The 25,165-nt window shown below is 40.2% G+C and overlaps 1 protein-coding gene across 4 annotated transcripts in view; it reads left to right on the top strand.

Annotated features, from left to right (window-relative positions):
• The window catches only part of RALGAPA2 (Ral GTPase activating protein catalytic subunit alpha 2), a 374,904-nt gene that overhangs the window by 280,470 nt on the left and 69,269 nt on the right, over window positions 1–25,165 (top strand). For all 4 annotated transcript variants that reach the window (XR_006655322.3, XR_006655321.3, XM_024559518.4 and 1 more), the window contains one exon: window positions 6,188–6,315. Coding sequence is in view for 2 of the 4 variants with exons in the window: in XM_024559518.4 (XP_024415286.1) it covers window positions 6,188–6,315 (128 nt within the window). In the remaining 2 variants the exon portion in view is untranslated. The remainder of the gene's footprint in view (window positions 1–6,187; window positions 6,316–25,165) is intronic.

Raw genomic sequence — 25,165 nt, 5'->3', positions numbered from 1 at the left:
TAAGATTTTTTTATATCATGCATTTTATCCATGCTTTTTAAAATGCCTATTAAGAAGATCAAATAATTTCTTAAGTATATTATATTGATTATGCTATTACAGCTGTCCTATTTTTTTCTCCCTTTTATCCCCCTCTACCATGCACCACCCCCTCCCACCAACATTCCCCCCACCTTAGTTCATGTGCATGGGTCATGCATATACGTTCTTTGGCTTCTCCATTTACTGTACTATTCTTAACCTCCCCCTGTCTATTTTGTAGACCTACCATTTAATCTTCTTATTCCCTGTACCTTTTCCCCAATTACGCCCCTCCGCTTCCCCCTCCCCACTGATGACCCTCCATGTGATCTCCATTTCTGTGATTCTGTTCCTGTTCTACTTGTTTGCTTAGTTTGTTTTTGTGGTTTCTTTTTTTTTAGGTTCAGCTGTTAATAGTTGTGACTTCATTGTCATTTTACTATTCATAGTTTAGATCTTCTTCTTTTTCTTAGATAAACCCCTTTACATTTCATATAATAAGGGCTTGGTGATCATGAACTCCTTTAATTCAACCTTATCTGGAAAGCACTTTACCTGCCCTCCCATTCTAAAGGATAGCTTTGCTGGATAGAGTAATCTTGCATGTAGGTTCTTGCCTTTCCTGACTTTGAATACTTCTTACCAACCCCTTCTTGCCTGCAAGGTTTCTTTTGAGAAATCAGCTGATAGTCTTATGTGCACTCCTTTGTAGGTAACTCTCTCCTTTCCTCTTGCTGCTTTTAAGATTCTCTCATTCTCTTTAATCTTGCATAACTCAATTATGATGTGCCTTGGTGTGCTCCTCTTTGAGTCCAATTTCTTTGGGACTCTCTGGGCTTCCTGGACTTTCTGTAAGTCTATTTCCTTTGCCAGATTGGGGAAGCTTTCTTTCATTATTTTTTCAAATAAGTTTTTTGTGTCATTGTTTATTTCTTCCTTCTGCTCCAGATCGTTGACTTGGATCCTTCCCTTCACTGTTCCCTGTATATTTGTCTTTATTTCACTTTGCATAGCCTTCACTTCTTGCACTATTTTGCGCCTGTACTCAATCATTTCTGTGAGCACCCTGATTACCAGTGTTTTGAACTCTGAATCTGATAGGTTGTCTATCTCCTCATTGCTTAGTTCTTTTTCTGGAGTTTTGATCTGTTCTTTTCTTTTTTTTTAATATATTTATTGATTATGCTATTACAGTTGTCCCATTTCCCCACCCTTCACTCCACTCCATCCTGCCCACCCCCTCCCTCCCACATTCCCCCCCTATAGTTCATGTCCATGGGTCATACTTATAAGTTCTTTGGCTTCTACATTTCCTACACTATTCTTACCCTCCCCCGGTCTATTTTCCATCTATCATTTATGCTATTTATTCTCTATACCTTTCCCCCCTCTCTCCCCCTCCCAATCCCCTATTGATAACCCTCCATGTGATCTCCATTTCTGTGGTTCTGTTCCTGTTCTCGTTGTTTGCTTAGTTTTCTTTTGTTTTGGTATTAGGTGTGGTTGTTAATAACCGTGAGTTTGCTGTCATTTTTACTGTTCATATTTTTTATCTTCTTTTTCTTAGGTAAGTCCCTTTAACATTTCATATAATAATGGCTTGGTGATGATGAACTCCTTTAACTTGACTTTATCTGAGAAGCACTTTATCTGCCCTTTCATTCTAAATGATAGCTTTGCTGGATACAGTAATCTTGGACGTAGGCTCTTGCCTTTCATGACTTGGAATACTTCTTGCCAGTCCCTTCTTGCCTGTAAGGTCTCTTTGGAGAAATCAGCTGACAGTCTTATGGGAACCCCTTTGTAGGTAACTGTGTCCTTTTCTCTTGCTGCTTCTAAGATTCTCTCCTTCTATTTCATCTTGGCTGTTGTAATTATGATGTGCCTTGGTGTGTTCCTCCTTGGGTCCAGCTTCTTTGGGACTCTCTGAGCTTCCTAGACTTCCTGGAAGTCTATTTCCTTTGCCAGACTGGGGAAGTTCTCCTTCATTATTTGTTCAAATAAGTTTTCAATTTTTTGTTCTTCCTCTTCTCCTTCTGGCACCCCTATAATTCGGATGTTGGAACGTTTAAAGATGTCCTGGAGGTTCCTAAGCCTCTCCTCATTTTTCCGAGTTCTTGTTTCTTCATTCTTTTCTGGTTGGATGTTTCTTTCTTCCTTCTGGTCCACACCGTTGATCTGAGTCCCAGTTTCCTTCGCATCACTATTGGTTCCCTGTACATTTTCCTTTGTTTCTCTTAGCATAGGCTTCATTTTTCATCTGGTTTTCGAACAGATTCAACCAATTCTGTGAGTGTCTTGATAACCAGTGTTTTGAACTGTGCATCCGATAGATTGTCTTATCTCTTCCTTGCTTAGTTGTATTTTTTCTGGAGGTTTGAAGTGTTATTTGGGCCATTTTTTTTCTTTTTTTGTCTTGGCATGGCTGTTATTTAAAGGGGCGGAGCCTTAGGTGTTCACCGGGGCGGGGTAATTCTGGTGGCTGAGCTGTGAAGCTGTATGTGGAGGAGGGGCCGAGAGGGAGCAATGGCGCCCACTCCACTCTCCACCAGACCTCTATCTTTCACTCCGCTACCCACAATCAAACTGGGCCCTTCTGGTGCTGGTTCCCGACTGGGTGGGCTTGTGCACGCCCTAGGCCCCTGTGGGTCTCTCCAGCGACCTCTCCTGTGAGGCTGGGAGTCTATCCTGCTGCCGCCCCCACCCCCACTGGCGTTTTCAATCAGAGGTTTGAGGCTTTATTTCCCCGCGCTGGAGCCTTGGGTTATGCAGTCTGCTTTGCTCCCTGACGTTTGTCTGGTTTATCTGTGCGCGAATGTGGGGCCGCGGGTTGCTACCCGCCTCTCTTCCTGCCCCATTCTCAGCCACTCTGAGTCCGGCCCTCTTGGTTTGTCTGTGCACAAATGTGGGGCCACAGGGTCTGCTAGTGGTCAGACTGCCTGCCCCATTGGTCCCACACTCCGCCAGTCTCGGTCCCACCACGGCAACGGGAGTCCTCTCTGCCCCGGCTGCCCGTCTCCGCCCCTCCTACCGGTCTGGATGAATGTTTATTTTTTATTTCCATGGTGTCGGACTTCCTTGCCGTTTGATTTTCCGTCAGTTCTGGTTGTGCGAGGAGGCGCAGTGTGTCTACCTACGCTGCCATCTTGATTCTCGATCTGTTCTTTTCTTTGGGCCATATTTCTTTATCTCAGCAGTTCTGTTACATTGTAAGGGATGGAGCCTTAGGTATTCTCTAGGGTGTGGCAACCCACCTTGCTGTGTTGTGGAACTCTATGTGGGGGAAGGGGTCAGAGAGGGAACAATGCCACTTGCTTGGGTCTCGCCACCCTTTCAGTTAACTTTCCTCGCTACCTACAAGCAAATTGGGCCCTTCTGACGCTGATTCCCAGGTGGATGGGTTCGTGTACATTCTAGGACCCTGTGGGTCTCTCCAACGAACTCTCCTGTGAGGCTAGGAGTTTCTCTCACCTCCGAAACTCACACAAGTTTTATAGCCAGAGGTTCCCTGGGCTGAAACCGTGGGTTGCATGGTCTGTCTTGCTCCCCAGTTGTTCCTCCCAGCTTATTTACATTCAAATGTGGGACCACACTGTCTGCCAGCCACTGCCTTGCCCAGCCTAGTGTATCGCCTTGTTCCATGTCCTCTCCACCCCAGCTGCCTGTCTCCAACCCTCATACCAGTCTGGTTGAATGTTTCTCTCATAACTCCTTGGTTGTCAGACTTCCATACAGTTCGATTTTCTGGCAATTCTGGTTGGTTTTTGTTTTTCATTTGGTTGTTGGCCTTCTTTTGGTTGTGTGAAGAAGCAAAGTGTGTCTACCTACACCTTCATCTTGTCTGGAGGTTCAGAAGATTATATAATTGATCTTTATTCTGTTAATGTAGTAAATTGCATTGATAGATTTATAAATGTTAAATCAACCTTAGTGTTTTATGGGAAATGCCATTTGGTCAGGATACAGGATCCTTTTTTATATATTTCTGGACTCAATGCTAACCATTTGTAAAGGGTTTTTACATCTTTGTTGAGGGATATAGTCCATAGTTTTCTTATGTCAGCCCCTATGGGCAAATATTTCACCATGTATCCCAAGGCCAACCACAGAAAATGTGTTCTACTGATAAATAGTCTTTGGTCAGAAGATCTAGGCTGGAGACCCATATTCATTAGTTAATCTAAATTATTTAAAATATTAATTAATTTACTCATTCAACAGTTAATTTGCATTCTAACAATGTGCCAGGTACAGTGCTACTCATTGGAGGTTTTACTCCTTTATCTCCAGCCACTCCCTCTTAGTCTTCCTTGCAAATTCTTTCTTATGTCTCCAACTTATAAACATTGCAGGGCCACAAAATATAGTCCTTGAACCTCTTTTCTTATTTATTCAGTTATCCAATCTCATGGCTATAAACACCATCTATAAATGAATAACTCTTATAAATCTATAACCTTAGCCTCTACCTTCATTTCTAGCCTGATATGTCTTCTGCCACCTTCATACATTACCATTGGGTATCTAGTAGGCATCTCAAACTTGGCTTGTGCAAAATTGAGCTAATGAGCCTCCCCTCGGGAAAAGGTGGCTTCAGCCTAACAATTACTAGGCTATACAACCATTGCATGATCCTTCACTCCTTTTTTTTTTTTCTTCTCCCACTTCATTAATATTCCTCAGGAACATTCAAACTATATGCCGAAACCAACCACTTCTCCCCAATTCTCCTGCTACCATTCTGATTCAAACCATCATCATCTCTTGCCTGAATTATTCAGTAGTTTCCCAACTGGTTTCCATAACTTCCCCAACATAGCAGCCAGATACTACCTTTAAAATATACGTTAAATTATATCCCCCACTTTCCCTAAACCACCCAGAAGGCTTTTATCTTCTCAGAGCAGAAATACAGAATCCTTAAAATTTTCTACAAGGCCCTTCTTATTACCTGTCCAACTTTATCTCCTTCTATTCTTTTTCTTGCTCACTCAGTTCCAGTCACTGTGTCTTCCCTGCTGTTGCTTAAACATACTAATTCCACTGCCACCACAGGGCCATTGTATTTGCTGTTCCTCTGCCTGGAATGCTTTTCTATGAGATGACCCTATAACTTCAGGTTCATTCCCTCATTTCTGTTAAGTCTTTACTGAAATATCATCTTCTCCTTAAAGCTCTCCCCAGCCATGTGATCTAAAATTGGGGAACTTACTCCCTCAGAGAGAGCCCTACTTCTCTTCCCTTCTTTATTTTTCACCTTGCACCTTCATATATTTTATGTATTTATGCCACTTGTTCTCTGAGATTCTAAGCCCAGTGATATCAGGAATTTTTTTTTTTATTTACTGGTGTGTCTGTCCCCAGTGAAATAAACAGTATCTGTCATGTATATTTTTGAATAAATGAATAAGCAAGTGTGAGAGTGAATAAATACAAGAGTTAGAAGTCAGACCCAATCCTTGACCTCATGGAGCTAGCAGTCTTCATATTAGTGAATGGAGTAAAGTCAAAGAAATTCTCATGGACAAAAGAAGTGAGAGGGAAGAAAGAAATCCAAAAAAGACAGGCATCAAACCTTACGGGTTGCCACATGGTAGAAGTGGGTCCAGTGAAGGAAAGCTGAGCCTGTGTTTAAAGAGTAGAAGGGAATGAGGATAATGCAGTATCTTGGAAGCAGAGGAAAAAAGGTTCAAGATGAATGAGGACTGTAACTAGGACCTTGTAGTAGCAAACAGGGTTAGTCATCATCTCTGTTAAAGAGTTATTATGTATCAGGATCGATGCAGAAATGTTGTCAATTCCAAAACTAGCTTCAGAAGGAAGCAAGGCCGAAGGTATGGAGTGAGGCAGGGCTGTGTAATGTGCATAATGTACACAATATAGGCACTGAAAATGAATAATGCCATTTCTGTAAATGACAACATGAAAAAAAGAAAAAGAACCTGATAACAATTTGTCATTTGAAGTTTTTCTAAAGAGTTCACAATAGAGGAGCATTGTGGAGCAATCCTTTTTTCTGCCCTGCTAAGGTCAGCATCTATTGTTCCATGGGTGAGAGCCTTAATGGTCATGGCAGGTCGGAGACATCAGTTGGTTGTTCTTATATCTTTGGTTTGACTTTTACTGGTTTTTAGAAATTCAGTGTTTTTCTGTTTTGAATCAACAGGTTCCATTTTTTGGGCCTCTGTTTGATGGAGCCATAGTGAGTGGGAAGTTACTGCCAAGCCTTATATGTGCCACATGCATCAATGCCAGCAGAGCTGTGAAGTGCCTCATCCCACTCTACCAGAGCTTGTATCTTTTTGCTTTAAGTATACAACTTATTAGGCATACCAGAATCCAGAATCCTGGCAATTTTTCTTGAGATGTAAGTATTAACAACTGTGTTGTAGAGGGAAGAGAAAATTGTTTTCAGTCTGTGTTGAAAATAACATAGTGTGATTTTCATACCATTTGTTAATATATATTAAATACAGCAATTCTGTGTTGCATCAAGCTTAGGAAGAGTTTATCTTCATAATTTAGTTATATAAGTTTGTACTAAGAAGCTATGACTATCAAGAGATGTCATATCTTCCCAGGTATTTTTCCCCAAGTTCTGTCTCCTCCTTCATCCATCCCTATTTGTTGCAGTTGGTAGTGGGATCACCAGAGTGCCTACCAGAAACCAACAGAAATAACTAATACATCAAAGAATGTGGCAAGTGCCACCAAAGAAATAAAAATACTCTTCCGGAGCTCAGAGATGGGAGAAATTGCATCTAGTCGGGAGGACAGGGAAAAGCATCCTTAACCAAGTTGCATTTGAACTCATCAGTAAGAATGACTAGAAATTCTTTTGTAATTTTTCCAGATCATTAATATCTGCTTCTCTAGTTCTTAATCTTCTCTAAAAACAGAAGAAATTTCACTTTTGTAATTTTTATAAACATTAATTGGCATGCTGTAATTTTTAAATCCAGGTATGATAGCTGATTATAAGAAAAATAAATTAAGTGACTTCATAAAATTGCTGCAGAAGGCATCTAACCTCCTAATAAACCATAGAACCTCTTTGTTTCTAATTGGTTTGGTAGTGATTATAAACATACTGCATTTGACCTTGTTCTCTCTACTTCTCCCAACCTAACTATAAGTGACGTGTCACTAGAGGTCGGGGGTGAGGGGTGGGTGAGAAATATCATGTGTGAATAGATACAGTATATGAAAAATACCTTTCATTAAAATCCTGGTCACTTCATTGACTGATATTCTGTCTTTCGATTTTTAAAAAAATACATATGCCATGTGGCAACTTGAAATTATCATAGAAATTAGTAGTAGAAAACAGCTATTAGGTCCCATCTGGTCCCTCCCCAGAGGCCAGGACAGCAATATTCCCTTCAGCGTGCTCTCTGATGCTTTGTCCAGGCTGGTGGTGCATGTTTTGGAGATGTCATTCTTTGTAGTGATTTCCGCAGCATTCTAGACTTAATCATATGGCTGATGTTGATTTAGCCTTTAGTATGGAGTTTTATTTCACATGCTGTTAAAAAGAGTTTCTTGGCAGAAATGAGAAAGACCTATTGGGCAATTGGCTTGTCAATTTGCATGTCAACTAGGATAAGCAGAACACTCACCAGTCAAGTATGTTGGATCAAGACAAAAAGAATAATTTGCAAACAAAAATTCTGTTTTATGTAAGTCCATTGTGGTCTTTGTCTTGTCACCTTCTCCACCTGTCTAACTTCTCATTATAAAATACATGCTTTGTTAATTTTGTTCAACACTGCTTTCTCAAATAAGTTAAGGTGACATCAAAATAATCAGGTTTGGGGAAAACAATATTTTTAAAAGTTCAAAGGATAGGATTCAGCATCACTTTATAAACTTTTCAAGCAATACATTCAACTAATATGGATGCCAGTTAGGGCTGTTGATGTGGGTTAGTAATGATGTGTCCTAAAATAACTCATAAAATAGCCAGGTTGACATCTCCAAGAACAACTTAAGTATAGAAATTAAGAAAGAGAACACGTATTATGTTGATTATTATAAAAATATTAAATATTTCTTTTGTCTTATACCTTGAGAATATTTAGTTGGTGCTATTCAAATAATTTAAGGCAAGAAGTAATATATGTAATTTTTTATAGAGATGTAGTCAATGAGGAAAACTTTGCAACCACTTAATTACTCTCTTCTTTTTTTCCTAGAGAGAGGGGAAGGGAGGGAGAAAGAGAGGAAGAGAGTCATCGATCAGTTGCCTCTTGCACAGGCTCCAACTGGGGACCAGTGTGCAACCCAGGCATGTGCCCCGACTGGGAATCAAACTGGTGACCTTTCACCTTATGGGATGATACTCAACCAACTGAGCCATGATGGTCAGGGCTTAACTACTCTAATTCATTAATTTCTGCCCGCCATAGGGCTAATATTCAGGCCAGAAACCAAAGATATAATAAGAAGTAAAGTGAGGGGGAAAGGAATTTTTTTTTTGTATTTTTGTTCATGTAAATACTTATAATTAATTTGCTCCCTTAGTCTTTTGTTAAAGCATCCTGATCCTCACATGCTTTGGCAAAACTCTAAACTAGTTTCTGTAACAGCTGATGTCTGGAATCTACTGCTTCATGGAGATAAGTCTTAGATTTGAATTTTGAAAAACACTATTCATGGTGGTGAGTGTCTCCTTATATTTGTTTATTTACCAAATAGTCAGTGTGGACTGCAGAAATACCGAGCCCAGTACTAGGGGCTTTTGGTATATGGGGACCCAAGCAGATGGTCTTCTGGGCCTGTGCTTCATAGAGAAACAAACAAGCTGGTAAGTTCTGTAAAACAACTACAAAGTGAGGTGGGGATGGTTGTGGGGAGTTGGTTAAACCATAGGGAAAAGTCCTCTTTGGAGAGAGCAAATAGGCTGAGATTGGAGGGATGAGAGAGAAGCTGTCCCCAGGGAGTAGGGCAGTATTCTTTGCAGAGAACACTTAGCAAGTATAAGGACTCAGGGTGTCCTCAGGTGGTGAACTTGGGTTTGTTTGTTTTTTAAGAATATTATGCATGGTCAAGTCTATTAGGGTTCCTGTGACAGAAGAGCAAGCTTCCAGCAGAGATGGTGTTCGGGGGTACGTGAGAAAGCCTAGCTTCCCTAACCCTTTAATTTCATGGCCTGCTTTGCAAGTTCTGATCTTACTATAACATCAAGGCTGCCCGAGTCACAGCCACAGGTGGGGAGGAAGTGTAGGGGCTACCACCGCAAGCCTCTGCAAGCCCCCTAAGGGCTGGGAAGATCAGTAATAGTTTGGACATACCTGAAACCATATCTAGCTACATAACCTGTGGGTCAAGTACAGAATGAAAGTGTGGGACCACTTGTTCAAAAAGAAGGGAAAGTGACTTTAAAGATGCTAAAATATAAAACGTTTTCCATTCTTCTGTGGCTTTTCTCTCAACTGGTTTTGGTATTTTTTATTGTTTAATATCATTTTAAGTAAAAAAATATTGAAATTTAAATTATTAATTTTATCATTCTTTGTATAGTATAATGCCAGTTTAATATGCAAATATAAAAACATTTAACTCATATGGAATCACCAAAATTACAGTTTATATTTCATAACTCATACATGGATATATTTTGTTCTTACCAGAACCATGGAAACACTGCATAAACCTAATTTATCTATTTTTATTTCACTCTTTATATGCACATATGATACTAAATCTCTACTTTCAGTTTACTGATAAGTGAGGAAGGACTAGTGGGAAAATGAACAATGGGTCACCCTGTGTTTCCTTTTCCTTCTATGTCATCATTTTCAGAGTAAATTGTTGGCTAATATAGAAGATTCCCAACTTAGGATAGTGCAACTTGTGATTTTTTAAACATTAGAATGGTGGGAAAGTGGTACTTGGAATTCCAAGAAACCATACTTGGAATTTTGAATTTTGATCTTTTCCCAGCCTGGCAATATTAGGTACAGTAATGAGTGTTGGCAAAGAAAGTGAAATTTCTTTGTCAACACAGGCCAATTTATATGGACAAGGCTGTGTCCTTATTTTGTTTCTAATATTTAGATTACAGTTGTTAAGTAGAACATTGCCAAACTGCTCATTTCATCCAAATGTCATTCACTTTCTAGGCACCCAAATGTCCATTTTATGAAGAAAGGGCGTGCTGCAGTCCAGACATTCTATAAATCCTCTAAAGAAGGAGCACATGCTTTTTTGTATTGACCTCAGACAGCCAAACTTTGGACCTGATGATAAAGAGCCATTAGAGTTAGTTTGCAGTAGTTATTCTCCCCTGTCTCTCTCCAGCTAACGATTAAGTACTTCACTGCCTTAGAATAGTGTCATTTGAGATTCAGTCTAGACATGCGGGCATTTCCTTATCAGTTTTGTTTAGTAGTGTTCAAGAAAATGCAATATTTCCTATTAAGCTAAGGACTGGGAGCATTGTTGGAATGGATTTGCTTTTTTTTTTTTTTCCTTAAATTTTAGGATCTTTTGGAGCAGCACATCCAGCTTAGAATCTATATCGAAGGAGTTCTTATTTGGGGTAGCATTGACTAAATGATCATTGGACCTGTGTGGTAAAGGCTCATAGGAGACTTGAAAAATACCCTTGAATTACATGGAAAAAAAAAATGTTAGCACAGTAGGGATGTGTTTGGAAAGTACCCTCAGTAACATTTCAACCTAGCTCCTTTGTTCCTTCTGGGTTTTCTGGTAACTTCCTCAGCAGGCTAAATCAAATCTGTCAAGTGAAGAAGCCTTCATCCTGTGACCACTGCTCTTCTGAGTGATGAGGGCCAACTCACCTGCCATCTGCTTTTTTTATCCCTTGTGGGCAATCAGAGGACCTGTTTCTGTGCCTAGAGTATTATAAATGGGAAGCTTGCCACATGTCATGTTTACAGTTCCCAAGCCAACTAAAGATTCCAAAATCACATGGTCAGCTGATAGAAGTTTCCAAAACCATTTGAGCCAGTGTTTTCATTCTCTTCCTCAGATAACTTATTTCAGGGAAAAGGTTGCACACAATTGCATTGTGCCCGTTGGGAGGAGGTTACCCAAAATCAGACAGATGGTGGTGGTTTAAAATAAACGTCCACTTCAACAGAATAATAGTCTGAATGGCACTTGCCGTCTCTGCTCCCTGGAAGTATCAGCATTTGACTGAGAGAGCTGGGCCGCCTAAGAAAAGTGATTTTCTACCTCATTCTTTCACATGTGAAATTTAGTTTCATTTACAGTTTGCAGATATATTTGATAATACTAGAGCTTCTGTCTTAGACTCATGACTTCTTCATATTGCTAAGTTTTATTCTCAATTTACACACCTTCAAAAGTGGCCCTTCCCCCCAGAGATGTAACAGTCCTGTTTCTTGGCTCTCCAGCATAATCTTTTTTTTCTTTTTTTCTAAGAAGACCTTTAATTTCCTCCATTTGTCTCCATATAGTTAAGAAAGTGTATGAAAAGGAGGCAAATGGTACCATGTGGTTTATTTTCCCATGCAGCACCAGTTAGGCATTTGCCAACATTTACTATGTCCTTGCCATGTGTCAGGCATTGTCCTAGCCACTCAGAATAAATGTATGAATAAAATATTCCAAGTAAGAGGACAACAGTTGCTCATGGACTAAGCTCTGAAAAACTACATCACATTTTTGAGAACCATAGATGCTTCATACAGCAGAGTGTGGGAGTCACACACAGGATAGAGGAAATGAAGGCATTTCAGGGGCAGTGGGAGGAGTTCAAAGAGTAAGTGAGGGCCTAACCTCAGATAGTGGCAGGGGGATAGATTGGATACCTATGTAAAGCAGGTAGATTAATTCAGTGTGGAAACTGCTAGATTTGTTAGAGTGCAGAGGGTGATGAGAAGAGGATCAAAGACAGAACTTTTCGGAGCTTCACATTGGAAGAGTGGGCTTAGGTGGAGGAGGTGAGGAAAGAGAAGGGGAGGAAAAGGAGAGAATAGTTTCTTGAACTATTCAGTTCTGTTCTAGTAACCGAAAGGAAGGGGTCGATAGTGCCTAAGAATGGGAAATGCACAGGAGGGGGCTGAGTTAAAGAATGGCAGCCAGCATGGAGTGATATTCCATACAGGAGGCTGTGCACAGTGCTTTTCTAGTTCACATTTCTAAACAGGCCCAAAGGCAAAATATAGTTATAATAGGTATTTACACTACTCAATGTTAGCTTCAAGGTACATTCTACTGAAGGCAACAGGTGCTGATAAATTCTTGGCTGGCAAACAATCTCATCTCTCAGAAGACAGGAAGGAAATGAAAGGAACCACTATTTTTGATCCATTCCTTAGCAACTGAAAAGATTAGATTTGTGACTTTGAGTGGAGTTTGTATAAGAATGGAAGAGAAATACAAGTAGACCTGTACCCTGCCTATAGAAGCACATTTCAAAAAGTTGAGTTAAAAGGAAAAATGGCACATTCCCATACCTGGGTTGCAACTGTAAAAGGAAATAAGAAGTGAAAGCTTTTTAATATAAAATGAAAACTCTCTGAGAAAGATAAAGGAAAGGCATGTAAGAACAGTATAGTTGCAGAATGAACTCTGATAAGTTCATATTTAAACTATAGGCATCAGGATTAAAAGAGGAGCTTTGCCTTGTGTTGACAGAAGGTCATCATTGTTAACCTGAATCCCAGGTGTCCTCCATCTTCTTTATGTAAAGAGGATTGGCCCCTGCAAGTAAGATCCAGCCTTCAAGGCCACATATGTCGGTTTTAGAACAAATTTACAACAGTCATCTCAGAACAGTAGTAACTTTTTTTTTAAAGAAATCATGTATAAAACAGATATACCCAGAATTAAAAACAGGGAAATATTTTCCTCATTTCAAAGGATTAAAGGGTGAATTTTGGGATGTTGCATGAATTCCTTGTAAAATTGTTAAACCAGATTATTAAATGGCTTGTGATTCTTCAAGAAAGAGTTCACAGAGAATAAAATATCTCAAACACTCATTGTGTTTGATAAGATTACTATTCTCAGAGGTTAGAGAAAGCTTATGAATCTTAATTTGAGTAAAACACAAGATAAAGTGTCATCATAGTCATCTGGCAGAGAGGCAAAAGAAATATGGGCCAATGTCATCTGGGTGACTTCACTATGGCTAAACCTAAAATGTTTGGATTCATGGACCACCAATTGACTGGGGCCATTGCGTCGCTGGTACAATGTGTGTACCATATCTCTGCTCAACCCCTCTTGTATTCAACAACTTTTTTATCAGCAGCTTTCACAAAGGTCTAGAATACATTTTTATCAAAATACTATTTGTAAGAAAACTGAGAGGATTAACAATTTCATAAAGGCAAAGTCAGAAATTAGGATTATCTCAGTTGAGGCTGCCGGACCCAAACCTACAAAGTGAGGTTTAGTAGGCTAGACTGTAATGCCATGACTGGGGCTTAGATAATCAACTGTGTAAGTACAGGGTGAGGTTGATATAAATAGTATGTAGTAGTCACTTTTGAAAACATGTGAGGATTTTGGTTGAGCACAAATTTGAAATGAGACGAAGAGGGTGACGTAGTGGCGAAGCACACTGCATTCTCTGAGACCACAGCACGAGGAGTATGAGGTCTGGGTCACAGGAATCACAGGAACAAAGGCATCATCCCTTCACTCCCCCAGCTTCAGGTCACATTGTAAAAGGCGGTGTGCCCACTCTGGGGCCATGTTGTAAGGGACGCCTCGACCAACCTGGAGCAAGTCCACAGGCGTTAAGACCATTGAACCTTAGGTCTCAGAGAGCCATAAAAACCAAGGAGTTGTTTCAGGAGCCTAATGAGCTTTTAAAGAGAAGATGAGGCTGTAGAACTGGGACCAATGAACAGAGGAAACCAGGAAGCATCTGTTAAGTCAGTGTCAAAGCAAACATTCAAAACCCACAGCGTACAAAACCTGAAGGCCAAATCCAGCCCCCAGATGGGCTTTGTTTGAACTTCAGTTGATTCCAGCATTGCTTATAAAAATTGAGGCTGTCAGCCACACCAAAAAATTGGGAGATTTTGTATTTTTAAAAAATCTAGATTTCTGACTTCTCTTAATCAAAACCTCTGACCCTCACCTGGTCCTCCTTTTCTGCTGGCAGCAATCAGCCTCTTTATAGGCTATGCACTCTCCTGCTTACCACAGCCTGGCCTCTGACCCTCACCTGGTCCTGCTTTTCTGCTGGCAGCAATCAGCCTCTTTATAGGCTATGCACTCTCCTGCTTACCGCAGCCTGGCCCATTGACATGCCTCCCCAGTGCTGAAGCCTGGCACCAGTGCCACCACCATGGTGCCCCCACCCCACTTGGCCTCCCTCTGAGGATTGGTGAGAGGATTAGTGAGCCAAGCAGGTAAAATAGTGTCTGTCTGGTCCTTCGTGAGAGCCCAATGAGTATTATTGCAGTTATTATCATGTTATCAGCCTGGACTCTATAAATATCGGAGTTTTACTTTTTTTTTGTTCAATCCTCACCCAAGGATATGTTTATTGATTTTAGAGAGAGGGGAAAGTGGAGAGAAAGAGAAACATCAGTGTGAGAACGAAACATCCATCAGTTGCCTCCAATACACACCCTGATGGGACAAACCCTCAAACTAGGTATGTGCCCTGACCCGGAATCAAATGGATGAAGCTCCAACCAACTGAGCCACCCAGCCAGGGCAATATCAGAGTTTTAAACCTTTTGTGAAAAGTGGAACAATCCAACTGTGGAGTTAGGTCTCAGAAAGTATTTACTTTTTGCCATGGCAGGTGTTAAATAAAGGCCGGAGACTGCTTTTTCTTTCAAGAAACGTTACTGTAAATCTAGCAATCTATACAGAAACTAGGCTGACATCATGCTTAAGGAAATATCAATAACCACCCCAGTTTTCCTCCTCTCTTCCCACTTTCCAATCTGTGGTGGTTGGGTCTTCCCTCTCATCACCAGTCCTTTACAGGAGTGTGCTCCTTCCCTCTGTGGGGCCTTAGAGTACAGTGATGACTCCCCTCATGATTCCCCTCTTGACCACTTTGCTGTCCCCCAACCCCAAGGCTCCTTTTGGGTCTCTCCTGTGACATAGATCCCTCACTGTCCTGTAGCCATCTAGCCTTATAAAGTTCTCCTTGCCAGATGGTGCCTCATCTCTCCCAGTTATACTGTAAATTGCCTAGCCAGGGCCTTGTTTCCATTCTGTTGACCTCTCTCTCACATGCACCTCCTAGTACATCATGAGTGAGTGTGTGTATGTGTGTGCATAGGAACAGAAAGGGAGGGGGAGAGATAATTTGGTAAAAAAAAGTTTTCAGAAAACAATTAAAAGGCAAATTGTTTGCCTTATAAGGCAAAAACAAATATTTTATATTTTATAATCATAAGGACAAAAATATTTTATAAACTTGCAATTTTTTCAAAATTGAAAACCTTAATCATCCAAGAAACATTGCTCTACAAATAGAATATGTGTGTATGTATGTATCAATAGATATTTTTTAAGTCCTGTTCATTCCTTTTTTGAATGTTTAGTTGACTACTGGCTCTCTAACACTTAGAACAGTGTTTTGCACACAGGGAGTACTCAGTATTCTCGGGTGAACTACATTGGCAAAAAAATACATACATAGTAGTATTCAAGAGAAAAAAATGGTAGAACTTTTACTAAAAAATGAGATTTTGTATGTTTTTCTTTATATTGAATGACACAGTGTTTTATGCATATTAACTTTCTGTTGTATTCTAAATAATAATTGCTCTGTTACCACCCCAAAAAGTCATTGAAGGATATTTATGTGAAAATTCTGACAGTTAAAATGATGACTTCATATTTGATTTTGAAATTAATGGAATCTTATTGAGAACCATGAAAAGTAAGTGAAGGCTCTTCAATGATCCCATTTCCTTAGAGCAATAAATTCATTTAGTTTTAGAAAGAGAGATTGAAGTTAAACAGTGTTAAAGTCAGAAAATTTACAGACAAGAAGGAAGTGGGAAGGAAACCTAATGTTGCCATTAAAGCCATGGCCTCGAGGTAGGAAAGTAACCAGTTCAGAGTAAGAAAGTACTGTCAGGAAATGCCTTAAATAATGTTTGTGTCAGAATCTATTTCTAAATCCTAGGAACATAGTTGTGGGGTGGAGGGGAGGGGTTAATCCTTAATTGTATGTAAATTTTATACACGTAAATAAAACGCCTGCCATGCCTAAGGGAAGCTCTCCACAAGTCTGAGACCTGGAGCTGGCTGGGCCTCGGCTGGTCATGCAAATACTGACAGCTGAAGTCACTTGTTGGAAAGTCCGCAAACTCTGGTTACAGCTGCATTTGTCAGTAGCTTTAAGGGAAGTGTAATCAGCCAGAGAGATTAATTTGCATCTCAATTAGAGTGGAGTCGGGAGGAAGCACTAGGGTCTGATTTGGGAAGGTTGTGGAAGAAATCTCACCGAGCACAAAAGCCTCCCTGGCTATGTCCTCCAGCTGAGTGAAGGACAATATGTGAGGTTTCGTTTCCATAGGGACCAGAAGCCTGCTGGGCCCCAGAAGAATCTCGGGTTTGCACCATAATCATTTGGTCATGATGACACAAATTCCACTGTTGTTCCCAAATACATATTGCTGTTAGAAAAGTGGAAATGGTCGTTATGTCAAAAGCAGGCGAGAGGGAATCTGCTGACCCTACTACCGTTTTTCATAATGCTGCCAGGATTTCTAAACATTTAACATTTATTGTCTGAATATTCAAAGAGCAGAAGGTCATTCATAAATGACAATATTTCTCTAGCATTCAGATGGTTATGTTGGAAATGGCATAGCTTCAAAGGGAGCTATTATTCCTGATTCTCCCACACTCTTCAGCAGTATACAAACAAGATTATGAATTTAAAAGCGCAGGCAAGGAAGAAACATGGAATCCTCTGGCCATGGAGCAGGGAAGAAATTCTGGCCATTACAGGCCTCTTTAGAATCTTAACAAGACTGAAAGAGATATCCTTAACCTTAACTTTAAAAAGCAAAAGTGGTATTAAATTTAAGTCTTTCCTTCAAATATTATGGTCATTTTCACTGGCTTTGATATTTATATCAGACAGGTCCTTTGTTTTCAGAGATCTTCATGTTCTCAGCATCCTGTACTTAGGCCTAATGAGAGGTGAGACTGGGCCATTTACCCATGCCAGGTTACTCTGCCATAACCAGGAAGGGCTCACCCTTGACATTTTTGAAGGAAGAATTATTTCTAGTTTATTTTCTTCTCTGTCAAATAGTTAATTCATTGGCTCAAGCTTCAAAGTAAGAAACCAAACAAAAAAGAATGAGAAAAAACTGAGTCCTACATTACAAACTTAAATAAAACTGAATTCTCTTTTTTAAAAATCAGGGTTTTAAATTCATCTTCCCATTCTGGAAACAAGTTTCCTAAGAACAATCTCTTCCAGTGCCCACAGACTGAAATAACACTTTGAAGCGAGACATCAGAACCTCTTAATCCAACATTAATCAAATTTCAGTTTACTAATTATCAGTCCTGTTTTGAAAGGAACATAATGCTACAAACAGCATCCACAGAACATTTAGTAGACTCTGGGATTATAAGCAATATATTTGAAAGTGAGACTTTCTGTTATTCAAATCTCCAAAAAGGATAATACATGCCTTATTATAATAAGAGATTGTGCAAAGCCAAAGAAGGACAAAGCAGGCAAATCCAAATGGTGAGAGCCCTTCTGTGCCTGTCTGCCTCAGTGCATGCAGCAAGCTCCCAGCAGGCTTCTGAGTGGGAGTAATTTGCAACACATTCAAGTAAATTTTTAAATCAAAGCAGAATACTTTTTTGGTAGTATGTGGGTGAGTACAACCCAAATGCCATCATGTTGGCCTTGAAAGGATGTCCTTTCTACTTTGCTGTGTGGAATTTAACCAAACTCTAAAATGGGAACTTTGAATGTTGTACTTCAAATCCGTTTCTGAGGTCCTGTGCTTTGAAAGCATTTGACTTTATTCCCTGAGACGTCATAAAGAACATTGAGGCCAGGGTAGGGGAAGGAAAGATGGAAGCTCTGAGGATCAGTGTCAGTGCCCATCCGGTCACCTTTCCTCATCCCCACTCCCCCAACCCTATTACCACCCCCCACCGCCCGACCCCTGCTCCAAGGGTTGGGTGTCCAGTATGCAAGCCCCTGGGAAGTCAAGATGCACTTTAATGTTTATGTTGTATTTTCTACATGCCTTTAACATAGCCATCTTAAGAGGTACACAGCTGCTTTAGTTTCCAACAATGGCATGTTTTAAAACCACAATTATTTTAAAGACACCCAGTTTGGCATTGCTTATTATTACTTATAACCTATATCAGATACAATGTATGTCCAAATGATACTCTTGTCACTTGTATCACTTCACAAAAATGAAACAATACAATACTTAGTGGTTTATGGTATTTATCTTTTCTTAGCTTATTTCTTCTAATGCTTAATTTCAGACTTTGGTCTTTCTAACTTGGGCCCAGGTTGTGAAAGAGTACAGAATATGTGTTCCTCTGCTGTGTTCACTCATTTAACAGTACAAAGCTTTGGTCCTTAATCCATCAGTGTTCAATGAAGGAGCTGCCTCCTAAAAACTCGGTGCCTGCTCATCATGAAACAGGCCAGCCCTTAATATGCCAAGCCCCTTTGGTTCTCCCTTATTTGCCTATGAAGTGGGAGGTAAGTATATCAGTGCATCCAGCATCTCAGCTTTGAGGCAGATGTGTGCCTGGAAGTGCAAAGTCTCATACCTCCACAAAGGGTAGGCAAGCTCGCTAGCCGATGGGATTCTGAATTTATAAGCAGAGTTCCAGAATTCCCCCAGGGCCTACTTTTCAAAGGCAAATTAGTATGTTTGCAACTTGATCCCTAGGCAACTTTTGACAGTTGTTCTAAGAATAATAAAACAGATGGACAGAATAGATTTTGGGGTCTCCATCCAAACTGCCATCCTCAGTGGAATAAAGGAGTGGAGTTGATGGGGAGAGCTGCTGCTACTCACCATTATGTTCTGCCTTTAACATCCAAGAACTTTTCCCCCAGAAGAAGATGAAAATTATCATGTTGCGTTTTCCTGATGAGAGTTCAGCTTGACTGAGAAAATAAATAGGATATGTGTTTTCTTCACATATTTAAAATTAAAGGAATTGAACTTAGTTAAATTGAATTTATACTCCCAAAAAACCAGTTTTAATGTGAATATAAGAAAGAGATGTAAAGTGTTTTAAGTTGAAGGAGTATTTTCATAGGATTTTTGACCCTTTTAAATAAAGTAGAGTCTATTTTCGAATGTCTTAGAAACACTATCTACTCATTAATTTGAGAAAATAGAATTTGTGCCTCTCTACCAGGCTAAACGTTCTCTGCATGGAACCACATAATGCACATCAGGACTCTGCATTATAGAACAGCATTTACATTTTCTGAATGAAGAAAACAGATTATGTACACATTTATGCTCTATACTTTTGTCAGGCAAATGCATATATATTTATGCATAAACACTTCACAGAAACTCCACTTTAGGGAAAATTTCAGCCTTCTCCAAGTGCTGATTTTAGCTCTTATCAGATTAGCATAAGATATGCTTTTCTTTTAATTTATTGGCTTCCTCTGAGATACATTTCCATACTCTTTAATCATTCCTTTTGTCTGGATTCATTTGTCCTAATTATCACACTTTAGGCCACAAACATTAAATAAGGTGTCAGATCAGCTGTGCTTTCTGAGTTTCAGAGCTGCTTGAGTGACTGTTGGAATATGTGTGCTGGGGGCCCCTAATTTCCTTTGTGAATTTGTCTTGTAGACCAATTGTTTAACTAAAATTCTACTGATAACTCAGTTAGATAGTAAACTTTTTTCTTTTTCTTTTTTTAGAAATCTGAAAGTAATTTCAACATTTTTCTAGGTCTCACATTAGGCAGTATCGCCGACTGAAATGACTGATGGTGAAGGCTCATTTCTTGGACATTCGCTTCCTTTCACAGCAGCAATTTTCCTACAAGTGCCAGATAAATTGTAAGGTGTGATATGTGACAGCAGGCCTCAGACAGATCTTGGGTTTCAATTTTAGTTTAAATAATAACTAGTTCTGTTGCTGTTAACAAGTATCTTTACCTCTGTCGTGTCCCTGTAAAATGAGAATAATAATATCTCACCGCCTGGTTATTGTAAGGATTTATGAAATAAAGAACATATAAAATGAATTAATCCACAAAACATAACCAAAATCCAGCTGCTTCATAGACTCCATCATTCCCAGCCTGCTGTACTCACCCTTGTGCTTGTGGCTCCCAGGGCCAGTGCGGCAGCCTCCTCCCCATCTTCCTGCTTCTCTCTGTTCCCTGCTGTCCCTGGAAAACTCTCCAAGAGCCAGAGGGGTTTTTTTTTGTCTAAAATAGAGGTCAGAGCATGTTATAGCTCAAAACCCTCCAATTACTTCCCATTCTCACCCACAGAAAAAGCCAGCATCCTATAAGGACCCACAAACATATTCCAGCCTCAGAAACTGCATGTGTGCTAAGAATGCTCTTCCCAGTATATGCATAGCTCACCCCTTCCATTCCCTTCAGTTTCTGCTCATAAGCTACTCATCAGAAAGCTTTCTAAAATAGCAAGCCCTCTCTCTGGGCAGTCTCACCGTGTTCTCCTTAGCATGGAGAGTATGAACTTTGTTGTGGTCACTGCTGTATCCCCAACACCTAGACCCCAGGGTAAGACTGGCAAGAGGATACTCTCTGTAAGAATAGATTGAGAAATGAATGGATTATACATGGAACAGACTGATGGGTGCATGTGAAAGTGGAGAGGAGGGCCTGGCACCCCCACTCATTCTCTATAATCAGAAGTGCCTGTCATGCCACCAGCACAGAAGAACAAGTTGGGTCCCAGACACGGCCTCACATGCCATGGTTACTCAGAGCAGTCATGTTCTACGTTCCTCTTTCAGCCAACATTAGTGTGGACATATAAGCACTGCAAGATGTAGAGATTGAGGGGCCCTCTCTGTCCTCAAGAGGCTTCCCAGCCAATAGGGATAAGACTATGGCATAGGGTAGAATGCAACCCCTGCTCTAACAAAGGCCTGCCCAGTGGGCTTTTGTTGAATAATTAAAACATAAGATAGAATAAAGAGAATCACATGGTCATGGGAACTCTAAGGGAAAAGATTATTTCTAGTTGCGTTGTCAGATTGTTCTTGTATTTTTGTGTATCTCTGAGTAGTATCTCTTTATGTGGATGTCACCCACAACTCAAAAAGCCGGAAATTTCACAATTTTTTTCATTTTGTTTTACAAAAAGGTACTCATAAACTGAGTACAATTGATTACATAAATGCCTGTAGCCTATTCCATAGTGCTGACACATTTATTTCAGTGACTGGGCTCCTGGAGAGGAGCCTTCCATTGTTGTTGTGTGTAGCTGTTCCTCCTTCCATTCCAGAGGAGAGGAGGGAGGTACAGAACAGTCCTTGCTTCAGTGGGCAACGACACCCACCTTGAACCCACTCCCTACCTGTGTTTCTCCAGTCTCTTTCTAATTTCATAACCCATCAAAAGACAAAAAGAGAACTTTCAAATATGCTATTCACACATTTGTATAAGGATATATTTTAAAGTATATACAGGTTCTAATATACTAATATGTTATGACATAAAATGTACTCAACAATGAGAATTTGAAAAGATGTGATAAAGATGAAATAGGCAATAACTGGAGGTATTTTATATTTACTAGTAAATCGTTTTGCATTTACTAAGATATTAATGGTATTTTAGCGAGTGCATGGGATTATATGTGCTGCATTACTTTTATAATCTTAGTTTGATAGTTCTATGATGCAGTGATTCTGAGGAGTCCCTCTAAACTCATTTTAATACTTGGTTTCAAAGCTTGCAAAGATATACAGACCCACTAGATCAGAAGAGCTCTGTCTTGGCCTGCTAGTCACGATGCTTGTACTCATTCTTAGCCACAATTTCTATGAAGGTTCTTGCTGGTGTCATATCAGTTGTTATACTGTTATACTTTTTTAATGTAAAGATTGAAAATGGCTTCACTTGGAAGGTTAAAAACAGCTTATCAAATTCTGTTTACAAGTTTTTGTTTTTAAATCCCCACCAGAGGATATGTTTATTGATTTTTTAGAGAGAGAGAGAGAAACATCAATCAGTTGCCTCTTGTACACTCCCTGACTGGGAATCAAACCTACAACCTGGATAGGTGCCCTGACCGGGAATTAAACCTGCAGCCTAGGTATGTGCCCCAACCAAGGATCAAACTTAAAACCTTTTGGTGTACAGTACAGTGCTCCAACCAACTGAGCCACCTGGCCAGAGCAACAAATTTTTTGATGGTACAGATAAGAGAATTTTCTGAAAGCATGCACCATCTTCAACAATAAATTCCCATGTGAAGGCAGCATTTTTCAACATTTCTTCTCAGGTCTACCATCCGTGGCATGTTTCTTTCAAATAGCAATTACTCTCTCACTTGGTATCAGTTTTCCCCTTTTACTTTTGGGGAACAGTGGAATCTACTATACATAGGGTGTATGGCTAAGAGTACACCACTTGTCTCCTGCTTCTACTGCCACCTCTGCCCCCAGTCTAACTCAGCACAATAGCCAGAGCCAACTTACTAAAATGTGACTTGAACCAAGTTACTGCCTTGCTCACACTCTCCAGGGGCCCTATCTCACTCAGAGTCAAGGCCAGAGTCCTACAGGGAAGGCCTGAGTGCTCAATTCCCTCTGCCTAAAATGCAGCTCCCAGGATGCCTACCTGGCTCACTCCCTCACCTCCTCCCCACTTCCCCCCAACCTCCCTGAAAAAAGTTGACCCACGCCTGCACACTCACCTCCCACTACCTCCCGTGGCACACCTCTACTGCTTCTTTTCTCCATGGCCCTATCACCTTTTAATTTACTTACTCATTTTACTCATGTTGTGCCCCCAGACAAAAGGATTTTTGTCTGTTTTGTTCACGGATGCATCCAAGGATGATATCAAAATATTTGACATCAGGTACCACAAGGGAAGGATACCACCCATGCTGGTGTTTTCCAGGTGAATACCAGCCTTGAATGTAGCTTCAGCACCTGCCACAGAATAAACATTTGTTCAATAAATACCTGCTGAATGAATGAGTAAATTTAGCCCTTGTCGTCACAGGAAACATCGCCAAATTTAGAGCATTTGTCTTTCTATAAAAAAAAAAAGATGAGTAATTCATCTTTATGTTCAAGAGTTTTTATAAGAACTTTCCTTTGCAATAAAGGTGAAACCTTTATGTGGTAGGAAAGATTTTCATGGTCATGACCTGTCTCTGTACAATTGTATTAGAAAGATGATACTATTTATAAGGTAATAAAGTTCAGAACTTCAGTATGGGGGGTCATGTAAGCCACGACACATCACACTGTGGTGAAAGTAGAGAGAGTTACCAGCAGCCCCTGTGCCCCTGTCTCACTAAGGACTGAACTGGACCTGGGAAACTGGTAGATGTACAAGCAAGATGGGTACCAGCCTTAGGCCATGTGTTAAATTTCAGTAAAGCTTCATTTCCGTCTTAATTTGAGATGAAAATAAATATTAATAGAAGTGCTAGTGTTGTCTTGTCACATCTCACTATGGAGATTTGTAGGATGAAGTCTAAAGTCTTCTGCAGAGATTTTTAAAGGAGATGGTGGAGGGAGGATTGTGCACGGTTTCGTGGGTTGACTGAACTCAGCTGGGTGGTTCTTACCCAGGTTTCTTATGTGTCTGGTGCCTACACTGACATAGCTGGAACAGCCGCAGGCCACAAACGTCTCACTCTTCCACAGCCTCCACATTTGGCTAGCTCACAGCAAAGTAACCTCACAACAGTTGGTCTTGGTCTTCCAGGACTGCTCAGGTCTCTAGGAGACGCAGGTGGAAGGTGCACAGTTTTTCCCAGTCTCACCTTGGAAGACCCAGAACTGTTAGCCAAGGGTTCCAAGGCCAGCCCAGATGGAAAGGAGAATCAACCTGTTTGAGGGGAGTGGGCTGTTTGTGCAGGGAGAGGAGGAGGCTGGCAGACATGTCTGTCTGTCTGGCACAGGTGGAGGGTTGCTGACCACACTGAGTTAGGGCTCATTCTGCTGTGCCTGCCCTCTCCAATGGATAGTGAGCTCCTTGAAGGCAAAGGCCATGCCTTATTCTTCTTTCAGTCTCCCACATCCAACATTATAAGAACTCATTAGGTGTTCATTGAATTAAAATTGAAATTTTAAGGAATTTCTAAATAGGGCAAAGCAGATTCTAGTACCATTTATTTAATTGCACCACAAGTTGTATTTATACATGCACAGGAGGAAGTGACTTAAAATGGATACCAAGAAGAGACAACTTATTTTAAATAAGGACTTCTTAATCCAAAGAATTTAATCAAAAGCAATAAAATTGAATTCACTCTATTTTCATGTCCACAGGGGCACACATTTAAAGGATGCATTTTGTTCATAGCTTGATTTCTTTGGGTTTCATTTTTTATTTTAATGTGCTTTTATTTCTCCTTTATTAACTATTATATTGCCTTCAAGAATCATGAATTGTGATGTACCTCATTAATTGTACTTGATTTTTTGATGATTTTATGTTTTTATGCCTCTGGAAGTTCATCTTCTTAAAAGTTCTTTGAAATTCATTTGTATAATTGAGATTTCCTTAAGGAGAATATCAGTTTGGGCCAGTTTTCAAATGTTCAGCTTTAGGTGGGAGGCATCAACTTTTAGCGGGGGAAGGTGTTTGTTTTTTATAATAAGAGCTGTCCTCTGGCTTTGGCAAACTTTTCAGACATTAGAGGGACATTTTTGAAGATGCATGCACATTGCTTTGACAGTTTTCTCAATATGGCCTCTGTAAGTTCTCTGTGGCAGTAGACTGCTTGGAGGAATGCACCAGTGTCCACCCTAGTCTTCTGTTGCCATGTTTTTTGTTTGTTTTTGTTGGGGGGGGCAACCTTGAATTTTTACACTGCATCTTTGGCTTCTCTGGAAGGTACTATGACCAGCTAACAGGAAAGGAAGTGACTCCTACACTTCAGTACTTAACCCCCACCTTTCTCATCTCTCTGTACTGGGATGCACATCATCATAACTCTTAGGTGGTGTGAAGGAGT

The sequence above is a fragment of the Desmodus rotundus genome, chromosome 6 (genome assembly GCF_022682495.2).
Source record: "Desmodus rotundus isolate HL8 chromosome 6, HLdesRot8A.1, whole genome shotgun sequence".
Taxonomy (NCBI): Eukaryota; Metazoa; Chordata; class Mammalia; order Chiroptera; family Phyllostomidae; genus Desmodus; species Desmodus rotundus.
This window is presented reverse-complemented; position numbering and strand designations above follow the sequence as displayed.